This window comes from Xenopus tropicalis, chromosome 4 (assembly GCF_000004195.4).
Source record: "Xenopus tropicalis strain Nigerian chromosome 4, UCB_Xtro_10.0, whole genome shotgun sequence".
NCBI lineage: Eukaryota > Metazoa > Chordata > Amphibia > Anura > Pipidae > Xenopus > Xenopus tropicalis.
Genome location: NC_030680.2, coordinates 54,711,932 through 54,729,469, shown reverse-complemented (window position 1 = coordinate 54,729,469; position 17,538 = coordinate 54,711,932). Strand labels below are relative to the sequence as shown.

The following is a 17,538-nucleotide window of genomic DNA, read 5'->3' as shown; positions in this document are numbered from 1 at the left end:
ATATATTTATGAATTATTGCTATTAAAATAAAAATCTTACTGAATTAAGAGCAATCAGGGTGACCTGCCCTAAATAGAATTGTGATCAAAATGTGTAATTCATGGATTTAAAACCACTAATTCAAATCAATGAAATACATTTCCCATTATAGAAAGTCTGCCACACAGTTTACATAAAAAGATAAGTAACTGCATAATTGTACAGTTCCTTATTGTAACAGACATGATTGAATTGTGCTGTGTTTTATTCTGTCATTTAATACATTAAGTTAAGTAGTTTTCAGTCTTTTGATTGAGCTCTCTAAAGGCCCCCATACACGGGCCGATAGAAGCTGCTAATATCGGTCCCTTGGACCGATTCGACAGCTAATCGGCCCGTGTATGGGCAGAAACGAGCAGCCTGGCCGACCGATATCTGGCCTGAAATTGCCCAGATATCGATCGGGCAGGTTAGAAAATCCAGTCGGATCGGGGGCCGCATCGGCTCATTGATGCGGTCCCCGAACCGACTGCCCCATGGCCGCAACTGTAATCCGATCGTTTGGCCCCAGGGCCAAACGATCGGATTATTTTTTTTTAAAGCAACTTGCTACCCGATATCGCCCACCCGTAGGTGGGGATATCGGGTAAAGATCCGCTCGCTTGGCGACATCACCAAGCGAGCGGATCTTATAGTGTATGGGGACCTTAACTCTTCTACTAAGCTCTCTGCAGGAGGCCAAGGTGTTAATGTAAACAATGAAAACCAACATCATCCTTTGGATAGATCACTATTCCAATCCTAACAAAGTTAAGCCTGGTGCCCAAGCTTAAATGACTGAATATTAATGGCGCATTACTAACATAGGTGCAATAAACCAGGCCATCATGCTAATTTTCTAACTTGCAATAAACTGGAAAAAGTCTTTTGGTTGCTTGGGGTGTAGTTCAGCATTAATCTTTGTTAATAAGCCTATAGATACCTTTACTCCGATATTTAAGATTATGTAAGCATGTATCTCCTTTTAGATTGTAAGATCATTTGAGCAGGGCCCTCTTTACTTCTTGTATCAGTTTTTGGTGGTTTTGTATGTGAATCTCTGTTTAATGCATACATCCATTTATTGTAGTGTGCTGTATATGTTGGCACTTTCTAAATACATGTTAATAATAACAATAAACAGTATAATAAAGAGTGAAGAGGACAGTATTCGTTTAACAACAGAATGGCCTCACACATCTTTCCAAGACAAGAACATATAACACAGTAAAGGTGCCCATACATGTTAAGTTCCTCTCGCTTGGCGAAGTCGCATATCAGCAGCTACAATCGGCCCGTATATGGCCACCCTTAGAAAATATACATGGTATCTGACTGGTAAAAACTTTTAACATAAAATATATTTGGAAACACTTGCCTAATTTTTCAGATGCAAGTGTGCTGTATTTATTGATGTAGGCCACTTAGGGACCTCCAAAGATGGCGATAGATTCCCTACACATGATTCCTAAGAGGGGGTGGAGGCTGCTTAGCAATGCAAACTGAAACTATTCAGCATTGCAAGGAGTATAACAAATGGTTACATTCTTGTAACTGCAACTGCATTTTTCCTCATAAACAAGTCCTTTGCTAATAGTTATCTGTATCAAGCAAAAATGGACATACAAATAGGCACACTGCACTTCTGGCACCCAAATACAAACACCTTCAGCAAATAAGAAATTCTCCATGTTGTTAAGGTGGCCATACACGTGGCGATCCGACGATGTTTCGTACGACCATCGGTCGCACGAAACATCGTAAGATCCGCCACACACCATTCAGGGCTGAATCGGCAGGTAAGGAGGTAGAAACAATAGGATTTCTACCTCCTTCTGCCGATTCAGCTCTGAAGGGAGAATTTTGGTCAGGCGCCTTCTATGGCGCCCGATCAAAATTTTCAAACTTGTCCGATCGGCGAGTCGTCCGATATCGGCAGCTTCCTGCGATATCGGTCGACTCGCCGACATGCCATACACGCACCGATTATCGTACGAAACGAGGTTTCGTACGATAATATCGGTGCGTGTATGGCCACCTTTATCCTCTCTTTTACTAACTTTAATCAGCCACAGACATCTTTGAGTAGAAGTATTGTAAATATCAATGAGACAATGAGTGGAACTGATCTGCTTTTTCTCTCTTTTGTCACATGAGTTAGAAGAAGTAGATTAAGGTATAGGTATAAACCCAGCAAAGGTCAGACAAACAAACTCCAAAAATCAATTATCCTGAAAATAAATTGTCCTTATGTTGATTATTAGAATTAGCTCTCACTGCCCCCTCAGCAGCATGGATATTGTTTTAAACATAAAGCCCTGTCTCCCATACAGAAGATTTTGTAGACAAGTGCCCACCTAATGGTGACTATACACGGGCCGAGTTTGTTGATGCAGTCCCTAAACCGACGGCACCTATGCCGGCCATTTTAATTCGATCATTTGGCCCATATCAGGAGAAGATCCACTCACTTGCTGACCTTGCCAAACAAGCAGATCTTATAGTGTATGGCCACCTTTACTGTACTGATCAGTCCTAAATCAAACTACAAGTCTAAAAAAAAAGAATGTCCAAAGCAGTCCACCCGCTGCAGGAAAATACCTGGTTATATGCACCCAGTGCAAGCCCCCGCTCCACCCACCCTCCTACTTCTCTCTTTGCCTCTCAGGTGGGGACACATTTATATGTGCAAGTTGTGCTCTAGATCTTCAGGACTACCTTGTCATTTGTATAACATATATACAAAATAATATACAAATAATCCCATCAGCACTAAGAAGAATGCAATGGTTAATAACCATTTTATTTATTTATTTCCCTTTCAGAAATTACTAATTATTTTTAAAACATATTCAAATATTTATAGCTTTAAAAATGCACAGAATCATAAATGCATTGTGCCCCAAGCCAAGGTTAACTGATGAGAGTATCCCAGGTGTGAATGAGAAGTCTAGAAGTGAGGAGGAGATTAGAAATGTGTAAATCTTTAGTGACTTGATTATTTCACACAGTTGTGAACTAGGAAAGTGAGCATGGGAGCATAGGAATTACATGAACAATGGACTTCCTTGATGCCATGTGCAATAAATGTTCCCATGCTCTTCTATTTGATTGTGATAGTAAAAAAGATCAGTAAACACTCCTTAAACAATACCCTCTATTCACAAGATTAGTAACACCTTTATGTCACTCTTCTTTAAAACTCAATCATTAAAGATATGTCCTAGGGACTTCCTCTGCAGATGTAAGAATAAAGGCAGAAGGATTCCCAGCAGTATTTTTCTCGGATTTGGCAAAACTTTCCTGACAGTTGGGAAATGTATTATTATTACATTTATTTATAAATCAACAATATATTTTGCAGTACTGTACATAAGGGTACATAATATTTGACAAACAATCTGATATACAGTATTAGGTCCTGAAGGCACTGCATGCAAGTTTTTAACATATTGACACATTTATTCAGGTTAAGAAAGGAGGCATATCTTCAGTTTAAGCAGATACCTGTAAACACATTAGGGATCATTTACTTTGCCCTGGAAGTGTAGGGTGCAAGAGCACATTCCTTAGTGCTCATCTAATAAGTAGTTGTGCTCTGGGGTAAATGAGGGTAAGGGCTCTGGCTCACGGGTAGATTAGTCGCCCGCGACAAATATCCCTGTTCGCGGGCGACTAATCTCCCTGAATTGCCATCCCACCGGCGAAAATGTAAGTCACTGGTGGGATGGCACACGCTGCGCAGACAATTTCGGCAAATCGCCGAAAATGCCTTGCGAGGCAACTTCAGTGATTTGCCAAAATCGACTGTGCAGCGTGTGCCATCCCACTGGCGACTTATATTTTCGCCGGTGGGATAGTAGTTCGGGGAAATTAGTCACCCATGACAAGGGAGATTTGTCGCGGGCAACTAATCTATCCGTGTGCCAGAGCCCTAAAACACATTAGATAAATAAGACTTAATGTGTATACCTGATAAACTGAAGATACACTATAGGGCAGGTGGCAAGACAAGGGTCTTGTTGCATCCTGTCCTTAAACTGCACACCTAAATGATGCAAAAGGGATGGCAGGGGGTAACCGTTTTTTTGCACTTTGCACACTACCTCATAGGTTGTAATGACTCCTATTTGTATCTTGTGGGGTATTAATGCTCAGAACACCTCTGAGCGCAAAATACAAAGCAAATTGTTCATTAGGGATTAACTGCTTGGGCAATTATTTTCCATGTTGGAACAATTTGTTCCAGCATAAATAATATATTGATTAACCTGAAACGTATTATGTGTTATGCAAGTAGTATGCATCAACAGCTTGGATACATAGTAAGATTAAATAATAAATTGGGCCTAAGCTAAACAATAAAAAAAAAATTTTATTCTTACATTTGATTAACTCTTTTTAATGTGTCCACCAATAAAAAGACTTGCTTAGCTGACATCTGAAAAATGGTAATATGGCCCCCTACCACACACAGAATTTATGGACATTGTATTGAGGTATTTACCAAGGCTAGTTTATATCTAACTCTGGCACAGCAGAGGAAAGGAACCAGCAAGACAGTACAGCATGGACCAACCTGGATGTAGTTTTAAAACCATTATTTCAGCCATTATTACCCCTTCATAGACTAGGAAACTAGCATGTTAATTGTAGCATGTAACAACTTTTTCCAATGATGTCATTAAACTTATTGTTTTGGAAAGCTGAGATCATCTTCAATAATTGTATCCAAGGTGTGCCACCTACAGGTGATGAGTTTCTGCACAGTTCTAAGTCTTAAATTATAGGAAAAACTGTAAATGTTTTGATGAACTCTCAAAAGTGATACCATAAAACAGAAGCGCTAACAGAATATTCGCCTAGAGCTTTTCCTGTTCGATGAATCGAAACATAATAACATGAACTACTTCCTGTTCCTACATGATTCTAATTTACAAGTTTGTGTTACTTGTTCATCACTGTGACAGGGTTCAGAGTGAAATAAGCCTCTTGCCACAGATCTTTAACAAAGCAAAACATCACTGTGTATGTGTGTGTTTCTGTCAGTCTAAGATCACTCAACCTAGCAACCCTTTCTAAATGACTCTTTTCATTCTGAATTCTTCTATACAAGCATCAGTAGACAAGAAAGCTCTGAATTACTGAATCCTTTCGGTCATCCAAATATTAGATCAAAGAGACCCTCCAGTCTATTGAAATGCAATTGCTTCCAAATGACAGTGTGGAGCTGGGGGCTTGAAAGAATGGGTCACTGCGGTTTTATTGTTAAGAAGCTACTGCTAATGAAAGGGACAATGAAAAGATAAGGGCTGCCAGCCATACAGAAGAAACACCACTTTCGGTTTAATTGCACTGAACAAAAGGAATGGGAAAGAAGGGCATCCAAGTGACGAAAGTAATTGGTGTAAAGAGGATATTGCGGCTATTCAGTCTTGATAATATTGTTCAGACTGGCAGTGTGATGGCTAAACTTGGACTCAGCCTGTAAAGACTGATGTATGAACAATCTGTTGTGAAAAAATCAAAAACAGACCTTTTTATATACTGATTCACAGTCTAACTTTGGCATGTATCCTTAGGCAACTATCAACTGTTAGGTTATAAGAAAAAAAATGACATGCCATAAGGTAAGCACATAGGATGCCAGGTTGCCAGGAATGCTCAAATGTAGCCGATTATCAGGTAATTAAAAGATCTGCACTGTTGCACCCAGGAAGGGTAATTAGGGGATAACATGATTAAAAAGATTGACATATTATCATACTCTTTCATTAGATTTAGATATCTTCTTATTTGACAGTATTTATTATGATGGATATTTAGTTCAGAGAGATAAAAGAAAAGCACAGGCAACTGACATAAACTTGTTTTGCTACCAGTCAGAAAAATAAAAACTCTAGAAATGGCACTGGGTTTGGTATGAGAGATCAGATAAATCATAATGTAAAATAATGAGAACATTTTAGAGAAAAGAGTTCTGTACCAGTGCAGCTGACAATAGCAACTGATTTTGCGTTTATTTATTAGCTAGAAGTAGGTATGCAACAACTGCTATTGGAGTGCACTGGTACAATTTAGCCCCCGTGTTAGTAAATTGCACATACTGTCATCAATACACAGCACATTACTTCATTCACCATTGGTTCCCAAATTGTGTGGCTGGGACATCTGAAAGGGTTTGGTGCAGTGACATGAGGGCATAGTCTGAAGGTCAGTTAGAGTGATAACTGGGGAGAATGGCCATTTGCTCTCCTAGATAGATACATCTGAAATGCCAGTTTAAAGGTCAGTTAGAATGGAATTTAGGGTAAATATATATTTTCTGCCCTAGATATACTTGAAACTATGACTGAATGCCTTATTTTCCTACGTGTACACCCTTCATGAGCTAACGGGGATATTAATCTAATATTGGATTTCAAATGGGCTCTGACCAAAATTTGGGCCTTCAAGTGAGGGTTGAACTGGAAAGCTTGATAAGCAATGCGTACACTATAAGGACAGTGCAGGCATTAGGGCTGTGGCACAGGGGGAGATTAGTCGCTGAGTGACAAATCTCCCTTGTCATGGGCGACAAATCTTCCCAAAATCGCCGGTGGGATGGCATATGCGGTGCCGCGATTGCCGAAGTTGCCTCTCGAGGCAACTTCAACGATTTCGGCAGATCGATGCGCCACATATGCCATCCCACCGGAAAATGGACCCATAGCAAGTTGTGGTTACAAACAGTAATATAGTTAGTTAGGTTAGTTAGGTTAAAAAAAGACACACGTCCATCAAGTTTAACTTTTTATGCCTTTATAACCTGCCTAACTGCTAGTGGATCCAGAGGAAGGCAAACCTTTGGAAGCCTCTCTAATTTGGCAAGGGGGGGGGAATTCTTCCTGACTCCAAGATGGCAATTGGACCAGATCCTGGATCAACTTGTACTAAGAGCTGTCTCCCATACCCCTGTATTCCCTCACTTGCTAAAAGGCCATCCAGCCCCTTCTTGAAGCTATATAATGTATCAGCCAGCACAACTGATTCAGAGAGAGAATTTCACAACTTCACAGCTCTCACTGTAAAAAATCCTTTCTGCATATTTAGATGGAATCTCCTTTCTTCTAATTGGAATGGGTGCCCTTGTATGTGCTAGAAGGACCTACTGGTAAATAAGGCATTAGAGAGATTATTATATAGTTATACATAGTTATCATATCACTCCTTAAGTGCCTCTTCTCCAGTGTAAACAAACCCAACTTGGCGAGCCTTTCCCCATAACTGAGACTTTCCATACCTCATACAGGTTTAGTTGCCCTGCTCTGTACCTTCTCTAACTGAATAAAATCCTGTTTGAGTACTAGTGACATATTCTAGATGGGGCCTAGATGCAATGTCTGACATATGCAGTGTTGGGACACTGATCTAACACCCTGACGATCTGAGCAGGGATGTGATTACAGTTTGTGCAGCCCTAGACTACCATGGAAACTGGCAACCTCTTCCTCTAGGAAATATTCAAATATTGTACTTGAGATGTCTTCTATTCTAGCCCTGCAATAAATTATGACCCTTTCAAGATAACTCAGCAATAAATTGTTTTAGAATATGTTGGCTCTATCTAACTAAAGGATAATAGTAATAATTCCTCTGAAAATATATTTTTAATTTACTTTAATTTTGCCTGACTTGCAGGTAGATTTATTAAAATGTGAGTTTAGAGTTTAATACATAAAGCTCACCCACGTTCTATTAATTCCTATTGGATTGTAAGAAGTGTATTTGTCGACTGGTGAACTCCTCAAATGCTTTCCTACCCATGAGATGTAAATCATTGGTAGGAAAACATATATATATATCGATTTGGCTTTTCAAAGTTGGCCAAAGTTTCCTTGTGAGGCAACTTCCAAAGCGACACTTATGTTTCCCACCAGTGATCTACATTTTCACCAGAAGGAAAGCATTCGAGGAGATTAGTCGCCACTGCTAGAGGTGATTAATCGCAGGGCAACTAAACTCCTCGTGTGTCATGGGCCAAAATGAAAGCTAAACCCGACAGAACAAAACAAAGAAAAGCTGCATGTGTTGAAAGGTAACATGATCAAGTGATTGTTTTGCTTACAGACAAATTGTGTTGCCACATGATGTGACATCTAGCAAAGAAGCAACCAATGCGGAAAAGATAATCTGGATTTGGTAACACAAAAGGCCCAATCAACCTTTGTCAAAAACTTTAAAGGAAGTAGGCGGGCAGAAGACTAAAACAATCTCAACAGATGGAACCCATTGTTCTCTGTTAATCACCTGTAACTGAATACTATTATCTGTACTCTGGGTGTCCTTGTCCTGTGCCTTTCAGGATACAAGAAATGTTATCACAGGGTTATGGCATTAGTATTGATGGCATTAGACCACCTAAAAAATAAACATAACACCTTTTAAAGTGTGGCATTTGAAATTATTAGTGGTAATATATCATTAAGTCATTTATAAATCTATGTCAGTTTGAAGAAATGCTTACCAAGGTTGCATAAACTAAATGATTTGCCACTATGAAAATAATCCTTTATACTCATCAAATAACCTAGGCTTGTTATCATATAAAGAGAAAATATTCCCCATTTGCAGGGAAAGCTAATTGCCACACTGTTTCATATCAATGATTAGAAAAACATTTTTCCTGCAGGATTTGCAGCATCTAATACTTCCTTTGCCAAGGCAAAATGGAATATCACTCAAAGTAGTACATTTATCAAATGTATTGATTCGTTAGAGGAACTCCACAGTTCTCTGTGCATTTGTGAGAGATTCTTAGAGTTCTCCACTGGCAATTGGTCTTTTATCTTTTTGGTAAATATGTCTTGAACACTCAAGACTAAAATGGTGCCTATAGAGGCTAAATGATCATGCTTGTCATTATATGCTTGGTATTTTTTAACTAGAAATAACTAGAACAAAGTACCTTCCTTGAACAGGTCTATTCTATCTATTATAATGTGTATTCTTTTCAAACTATATAATTGGATCTGATGGAATGTTAATTTTATTGTTTATTTTTATAGCGCTGCACATTTACACAGCACTTTACAAAGATTGTTCATCATTCAGATCAGTCCCTTCTCAGCAGAGATTACATTCTAAGGTTGCTCTCTCTGTCACACAACACACACTACATTTTCTGGATCATGAGAAGAAACCAGAGTATGGAAGAAAGAAAAAAACAAACACACATAGGAAAACACAAACTGCAAGGTAGCAATACTAACTGCTGAGTCACCACACTTTGATCTGGGAAGTTACTCTTGCCAGAATGCAAATTACATATACAAACATAACACTTTGGCCCATCCCACTTATCCGTATTGCCAGATAATCCAGGCCCCACATCATAAAATGTGAAAGTATAACACAATATAGTCCATATCTATAAACAATGTTTTGAATTGTTAATGCTCATTTTTTCAACAACTTACCATGCCATCACATGTAGATACAGCAACGGTAGAGTTTTCATAGTCTCTAATAAAGCCTTGATAGAAGCACGATGCAGCTTCTTGTTCCACATCTGTAATGGATCCATTTTTACCAAGCACTTGTACATAAAATTCATCTGATAGCACAGAAGACTGCTGGAGCTCTAAGTGCAGTTCCTGTCCAAATGCTGAAAATCTGTAGTGCAGGGAAGACTTTGAACTTCGCGCTGATCTCCTTTTTCTACTGATGTGCAAAATATCATGGGAAACATAAGCGCCACTAATGTCCACTTCAATGGGTGTTACAAAGAAATAATCTGAAAGCATACAATAAATGACACTGTCATTTTCACTGTAAACTATTGGGACCATTACAGAATGATCCCACCTATTAAGTGATCTTCTAGAGGTACCAAAGTAAAAACAACTCAGAGAGCCCAGGAAACACAAATGGAATTCTAGCATGGAATGGAAAATTTATTATCTAAACGTTGGATCCCTTCACCTCAAACGGATTAGGCGTGAGCTTTTCAATGTGACACTTTTATCATGACAAGTTGTAATAGTAAAGAGATGTCAGTAATGGTTTTCTGTTGTCTAATGACTACAAAGAAAATGGCCAAAATAAGGGATGAGGATGCCAGTAATTACTTTTGTCAAGCCATTTGTCAGCACCAGGAGGTTGGGTAATTAATCCCTCCCTAATTAGCACTCTCAAATGGCTTTGAGTGATTTTTAAGATAAGCACTTAATGTGTGACTGTTTTTCTTTTGTTGTCACTCATTTCTCAGTTAGTGCTAACAATTTTGAAACCTAATTGTCTGTGCCCTTTAAACAGTTAAAGCTGAGAATGAAAGACTTGTGCAGTGTAGTTGGGATGCCTAGATGTTCTACATATCCAGCATGCAGAATCCTAATTATGTGTTTGAGTCTTGAGACTAATCTGTTCATGTATTTTAACTTGTTACATACAGATGCTTCATGAAACTACCACGTGTTCGGCCACTTTGGTTGCAAGGTAGCTCTAGCTGCGCACATCTTTTTTCCCCAAAAACGTGATCTAGGTGGAGTCATATCCACAGAATTAGTAGCCCTATTTAAGGTGGGATGCATTCCTGCACAGTTATACCCAGATTCAGAGTAAAAGAAATCCTATGCATAAACGTGAACATATAATGTGACTTGAGCAACATTATTTATCATGTAGTGACATTATTCTAACACTATCTATGCCTGGCATACTCAGTCATGACTTGTATTGTCTAGGTAAACTGCAGTATGAAGGTTGTAGCAATAATTTGGCCAACATCAACCCCCCACACCCCCGTCTATATATATAGGTACACTGGTCCTGCTACATTCAAGGTGCAGCTGCCATTGCAGGAATGTACCACACCTGGAACATGACTTTGGAAGTTTGCAGGTAGATAACCTAAGGTATTAGGTGATGCTGTAAGAAATAAATCATGCTCTTTTCTTTTAATATCATTTAAAAATCAAGCTCTATGCACTAACTTAGCAACCCATACACTAACATAGCAACTACAGTAAAAAGCTGTTCCGCTTTGGAAAGATTTCACATGCATTCCAGTATGCTAATCTATATTATCTATTTGGCACATCAAAAAAGTTATTCTTCATCTCTTATTCAATTACTTCCAGTAGCCAAATTATGTGCCGGGAAAAAAGTTAATTTTGACAGAAGACATTTTTTCCGTAACCATTAACCCACAAGTTGCTGGTGGTCCAGTACTTCCCTGCCCTGTTTGTTACAGCAGACCCATCTGACCATGGAAAGGGTTACAAGAGCCCAGCCGCTTTAGATATGCATACGTGTAAATGCGAGAAGTACACAATACATCAAGGGCTTTTTTGCAAATGCTGAAATAAATGAATAGCAGAGGTTCCCAGAGCCATGAGCCTAGGGCTGCAGGAAAGAACATCTGCAGGAGCAGGCAATTCCTTAGCAACACTGAAAGGCTATGCACATAGCATGCGCTAGACCTGTCATTAATTCATTATATCACAGAGAGCACTTGGTTTTACAGCCCCACTGCGAGGCCTAGTCATTAAACCTGACAGTAAATTAATCCTGTCAGTGCAGAGCAGTCATGCACTCCAAAGACTTGAAAGGGTTACACATGGGTATTCATGCTGCCTTTACTGCCTGAAATAAACTTGCTAAACACTACTCTGAATTTTATAACAGTGAAGAAGTATTTAAGGCAAGCTGTTACATTATGGATACAATACACTAAGCATTAACAATTAATTTGTTTTCATAACAGTACAGGAAAAATAAAATACACAGTTACACAGTGAAAGCAGGATAGGAAATTGTACCTGTTTGCACTTTACAAGTGAAAGACAATTATTGTACATTTATTGCTGCACAAATAGCCAATATCCTGTGTTTGCAACTGAAACTTTAGCACTACAGTAATGAAACTTATAACTGATCATTTGCAAAAGCTGGAACAAAAATCCTGCAATTTAAATAGCATTATGTTTCTATGTGATACAAGGAAACTTTATAGCAGTGTAAAGGTAACAGTTTTACAAACCATGGTTTAATCCACCAACCCCGCTGTCACTGTTTAAAGATGCTGCAAATGATACACAACACAGGCAGTACAGCTGAAATGTCTGCAAAACACAAAAAAGAAGTAAGGGTAGAGTGAGAAAAGGTAAGACAAGAGAATTCTTAGGTACAGCATCAGATGGAACCTGCCTTGTCTAAACTTCCAATCCATAGGATTGTCAAAAGTTGCATGGATGTGCATTTCAGTATAGTGACAGGTAAAGTCCATAGGAACAGAGCTAAATATTCCATCTTCTGTAGAACCTGCAATCTTATATCCACTCCAACAAGCCCAGAGAGAGAGAAAGAGCATAATTTCAGCATGCTGAAACAGATGGCATTCTTGAATTCAGTGCAAGAAAGTTGCCTGTAATCAGTGACATTCTTAGATAGCAGAGGGAGACTGAATGACCCACTGCAGGGAGAGAGTGTCTTGCAGCACTGATCATTTTATGCTCATTCCAATTTCAGCTCCACAAAGCAGCATTCCTAAAGAATACAATCCCATTCAAGCTCCGCATAGAATTTCTACTCCTCTCTCCGCCTCACCTTGTCACGCCTCCAGTGATGTCAACTGTCACTCAAGAAAAGACTGTAAAGGACTCCAGGCAAGGTAATAGCACCCCCCTCCCACACATATACTTCCTTTCTCATCCCCCACCTTTACATTTATAGATGAAAAACACAAAGAAACAACAGGGAAATGAGATCTGCATATATTCATTTATACATAATGTAATGAATTAGACAAGGGCTATGGTGCAGAACTGAGTGAACTTCTCAGAATTTACTTTCAATAAACATTAAGCATGGCATTAGAAAGAAAGTCAAATTTTGTCCACACTTCCAGGCATGGTTTTTAAAATGTTGTGTTATAGCTTTGTTTCAAAATTATGGCTTTTATGTACCTGTTTTTTTCCCAGTGAAAACTCAAAATTAGTTGCTTTGTAAATGCAAAATGAGAAAATATTTTTGTATCCCACACCTTAAGGTTATTAGTATAGGTATGGGACCTGTTATTTAGTATGCTTGGGACTTTTCTGGATAAGGGGTCATTCTGTAATTTGGATCATCATACTCTACTGAAAATTATTTAAACATTAATTAAACTCAATAAGATTGTTTTGCTTCCAAAAGGATTAATTATATCTTAGTTCGGATCAAGTAAAAGGTACTGTTTAAGGGTGAAGACACACAGAGTTACTAGTAGCAGCTACATTTTCATGGCTACAAAAACACCAGAAAATACCCTGCCATAGACTGATACTGATCACTGCCTCTGCTAAAACACACATAGAGACAATTATCAGTAAGTGATCAGGATTGTCTACATTAGTAGCCATGAAAAGTAGCTGCTACTAGTAGCTCTGTGTGTCTTTACCCTTAGGGCTCTGGCACACGGGGAGATTAGTCGGCCGCGACAAATCTCCCTGTTCGCGGGCGACTAATCTCCCCGGATTGCCATCCCACCGGTGACAATGTAAGTCGCCAGTGGGATGGCACACGCTGTGCAGGCGATTTCGGCAAATCACCGAAGTTGCCTCGCGAGGCATTTTCGGCGATTTGCCGAAATCCCACCACCGCGTGTGCCATCCCACCGGCGACTTACATTGTCGCCGGTAGGATGGCAACTGATGGCAACTCGGGGAGATTAGTCGCCCGCGAACAGGGAGATTTGTCGCGGGCAACTAATCTCCCCGTGTGCCAGAGCCCTTAAACAGTACCTTTTACTTGATCAGAACTAAGATATAATTAATATCTTAGGGGCCCGAAACATGTTGTGTATGGCATAACAATAAAAGCACTTTTTTGCAGCAATTTTGCACTTTGTCTCGTGCTCCCCCTACATATATTTTTTTCTTTCCCTAAGGGAAGTAGTACTTAGTAGTAACTACTTGTCATTGCTACTAAACACCAGATTATACCTTGCCATAGACTGAAAATTGTCTCTGCTAAAAGACACATATAGACAATTATCAGTAAATTATCACCACTGGCTATTTTTGTTGCTGTGAAAAGTAGTTGCTGCTAATAGTTCAGTGTGTCTTCACCCTTAATATTACAGAGAAAAAGGGAATATGTTTTAAAAAATGTAATTATTTGATTACAATGGAGATGGCCTTCCCATAATTTGGAGCAGGGGTAGGCCAATCCAACCGGGCGCTCTAGGCCAAGAAAAACCCTTTATCTAGAAAACCCAAGCCTTGCAAATTCTGGATTAACAGGTCCTATACCTGTAGAGTATTACAAGAATAGGGCCATGAAGCAGGGTTAACTGCTCAAAACGTGTTTATTTATGTTTCGAGCCTATACTGCTCAAGTACAGTGATGTATCCATACTACTTGTGGCCAGCACACACACAGAGCAGCACAGAGAAGCTAAAATGTAACAATGTATGCCCACCTGTCAATTTAGCAGTGGGTGGCATTTAAAATGTTGATAGATTTGTAAACTACTTGCAAACAACACAAAGGCAGTCATGTGTATCGGAGTGCACATCTGGGCAGTCACCTGGAAAAGTGTGTACATGGCAGGTGTAGTCCAATAAAATTGACTTTCCTATCCTATAACTTTCCTTTGTGCTTGTTTTAAATATCTCAGTGGGGCTGCTATTTGAAGCCTTGGATATTTTGCTTAGAGGTTTAATCCAAATTACTTTCACATACCAATACATACCGAGGGTCAATTTCGAAATGGACAATAACAGCTAAACTTCACAAACAAGTCATCTGAGTGTTAATCCTTGCAATCAAGAGCCACTTTAGCTGAGCAAACACTAGTATTGTAGTATTACATGCATTCCCATGCAGTGATGTTTTTGTGTATTGCACTCTCACAGATATGCAGAACAAACATAAAATGAGTGATATGTTTTATTTGTTTTCCTGATTTCAGTGCACTCCTGTGGGTGCAGTCCCATAGAAGAATGGAGGCAACATTCAAAAAAGCCCCTGCATGGGAGCACACCTGAAAACACCCATGTGTAAGAACTCTTAGAACTAAACATTCTCTCTGCTGCATTTCTTTAAGAAAAAAAAAAACTGTCTTTGCTTCTGGATAGATTTAACACCATGAAAAATGAATGCCACCTTTTCCATTATTTGGAAAACAAATTATGAAACAATTCGCTTCACACAGTTTGCAAGTACATTGTTAAATGTGCACCATCTGTAAACAGAACTTTCCCAGGATCTAAATGCTTTACAGTTTAGTCTAAGTGGTAAAAATGATTTGGCACAAACAAAAGACTTGCCACAATAGAATTTTGTGTATATGAAAAAGTTGCTGTGTAGGCTGCTCTTTTATCTTTTGGGTATAGCTTGTGGTACAGAACATAATTACAGCAATTTCAAGTATAATCCCACATTTAAAATACAGGTATGGGATCTATTATCTAGAAATCTATTTTCCAGAAAGCTCCAAAATACAGCCAAGCAATTTCAAAGAAAGACATATTTTAATGAATAAGTCTATATTTTAACTGAATGCTTTTTCTCTATAAAAATAAGACTGTTTTTATACTTGATATACACTAAACTAGAATTATTCCATGCCCATGGCTACACAATTCTGTTTTATTTTTAGTAGTCTTAAGGCTGGGGTCCCCAATCTTTCAGCTGTGAGCCTAAACAAATGTAAAAACTGTTAGGGAGCCACACAAGCTGTAGGGGTTGCCAGAAAAAATGATTGACTATTTATAAGCTTAAAGGTGGGGAAACACGGACAGTAGTGATATGCGGGGCAGCCTGGAACTGTCCTACCACATGTAAACCCGCAGGTTCTGTGAGTTTAAAACTGGCCAGCACGTTGCTATTACTTACCTTCACACAGTTCTTGCAGATCATGGGCAGGTTCAGGCTGAGTCCTCCCTTTTGCCCTCCCTGCCTGCAACCTGGCTCTGCCCGTCGTCTGTTTCACAAAGTAATCCACCAGCAGTGAAGCACGAAAATTCGCTGTGAATCCATGCCTGACAAATTATTTTATCACTACTGTCTCTACATGTGTTTTAGCAGAGGCAATTCTCAGTAATGTCTATGGCAGGGTATTTTCTGGTGTTTAGTACCCATGACAAGTAGTTGTTACTAAGTAGCTCTGTATGTCTTTGCCCTTAACATTTATATAACATACAAAGTATGGGACAAAGTAGTGGGAAGAATGTGGAATCTCTCAGCATGAATGTGAGCAAATCATCTGTGCCTTTTGCTATAAAGGCAACCAAAGTTGGTGCCTTGTGATTGTTATAAAGATCATATTATAAAATGAAGAAATCAGCCCCTGGATAAGTTATGCCATGGCTCTCAATATAATTCCAAATCTTGTGCTTTAATTTACTAATGAAATTCTCATTGGTGCTCAATTCTGTATACTCAGGAGTTCCAAGTCATGTACATAAAGTGTAACAGATGGCACACAAATCCAGCAAATGTGCTAGTGAATCTTACATGTTATTGCCCCGAAACATTGTGTGTGGAGATCTCAATAAAATGAAAGATTCAGTAGCACATTTGCTGGATTTGTGTGCAATCTGTTACATTTTATGTATAAAATATGCCATGGCACTTAAACGAAGTCAAAACAGTGTAGGGCTCAATTATGTCAGTCGATTCACCACAATGGATGCAACTGTGTTTGCTTCTATGCAAATCTGCAAGTGACGTGTGCCCTATTCTTTCTGCACAATTAAACAGTGTCTGGCACTGTGGGAGCCCTGGCACTATTGTGTGGTCCAGAGGTGGTATGTCCAGGGTTCCCCTATAGCAGCACCCAATTCAGAACATAAGGCAGGAAGGACTAACTACTGGAAGGAGCAAGGGGTGCATTTTGATGCAAGTACATTTAATAAATGTGGTTTTCCATGCAAATGACTGCTGGGGAAAAAGCAGGTTGCCATACATGAGCCCTAGTACCTTTGGGTATTTTCTAAATAAAAAATTAAATTTAAAAAAAAATTCTTTTCAAAAGCAGATTTTACCCATTTTTTCTGCATATGTTCTCCTTCGCACTATTGTAATAGGTCTTTTAATTTGTACATAGCTCTGTAGATACTGATAACCTTATCTCTATTAGCAATTAGTTGGAATAACATCTGCATCTGGTTCCAGGAAGTCCTTGGAGCAGTGCTTCCCAAAACCACTTACCCTCCAACAGTGCTTGTTTTCTGGATATCCAGAAATATACGTTAAACTGCCCTTTGACATTTTAGGCTAATGTCCCACAGAGCGAGTTAGCTACTGCAGGCAACTAACTTGCTCCATGGGACGTTAGCCAATATTAAATGTTAAAACAAAGCTATATTGACAAAGTTTAAAAAAAAGTTTTCTGCTGCCTCATAAACATGTGTGGGTATCCACAAAATAAAATATATGATGACTAGTTTGAGAATTACCATCTATTACTATAAAAGAGTAGTAATAAAAAAATATCACTCTGTACTTTAACTACATTTTATGAGAAAAAGTTATATTCTGTAAATGTAATG

At 38.9% G+C, this 17,538-nt stretch overlaps 1 protein-coding gene across 1 annotated transcript in view; it reads right to left on the bottom strand.

The window, feature by feature from the left end:
- The window catches only part of adamts18 (ADAM metallopeptidase with thrombospondin type 1 motif 18), a 56,113-nt gene extending 43,538 nt beyond the window's left edge, over positions 1–12,575 (bottom strand). The window contains exons 1-3 of the mRNA XM_012962278.3: positions 12,209–12,575; positions 12,042–12,123; positions 9,478–9,794 (exon numbers count right to left, since the gene is read on the bottom strand). Of these exons, the coding sequence (XP_012817732.1) occupies positions 9,478–9,794; positions 12,042–12,123; positions 12,209–12,382 (573 nt within the window). The 5' untranslated portion in view covers positions 12,383–12,575. The remainder of the gene's footprint in view (positions 1–9,477; positions 9,795–12,041; positions 12,124–12,208) is intronic.
- Between the last annotated feature and the right edge of the window lie 4,963 nt (positions 12,576–17,538).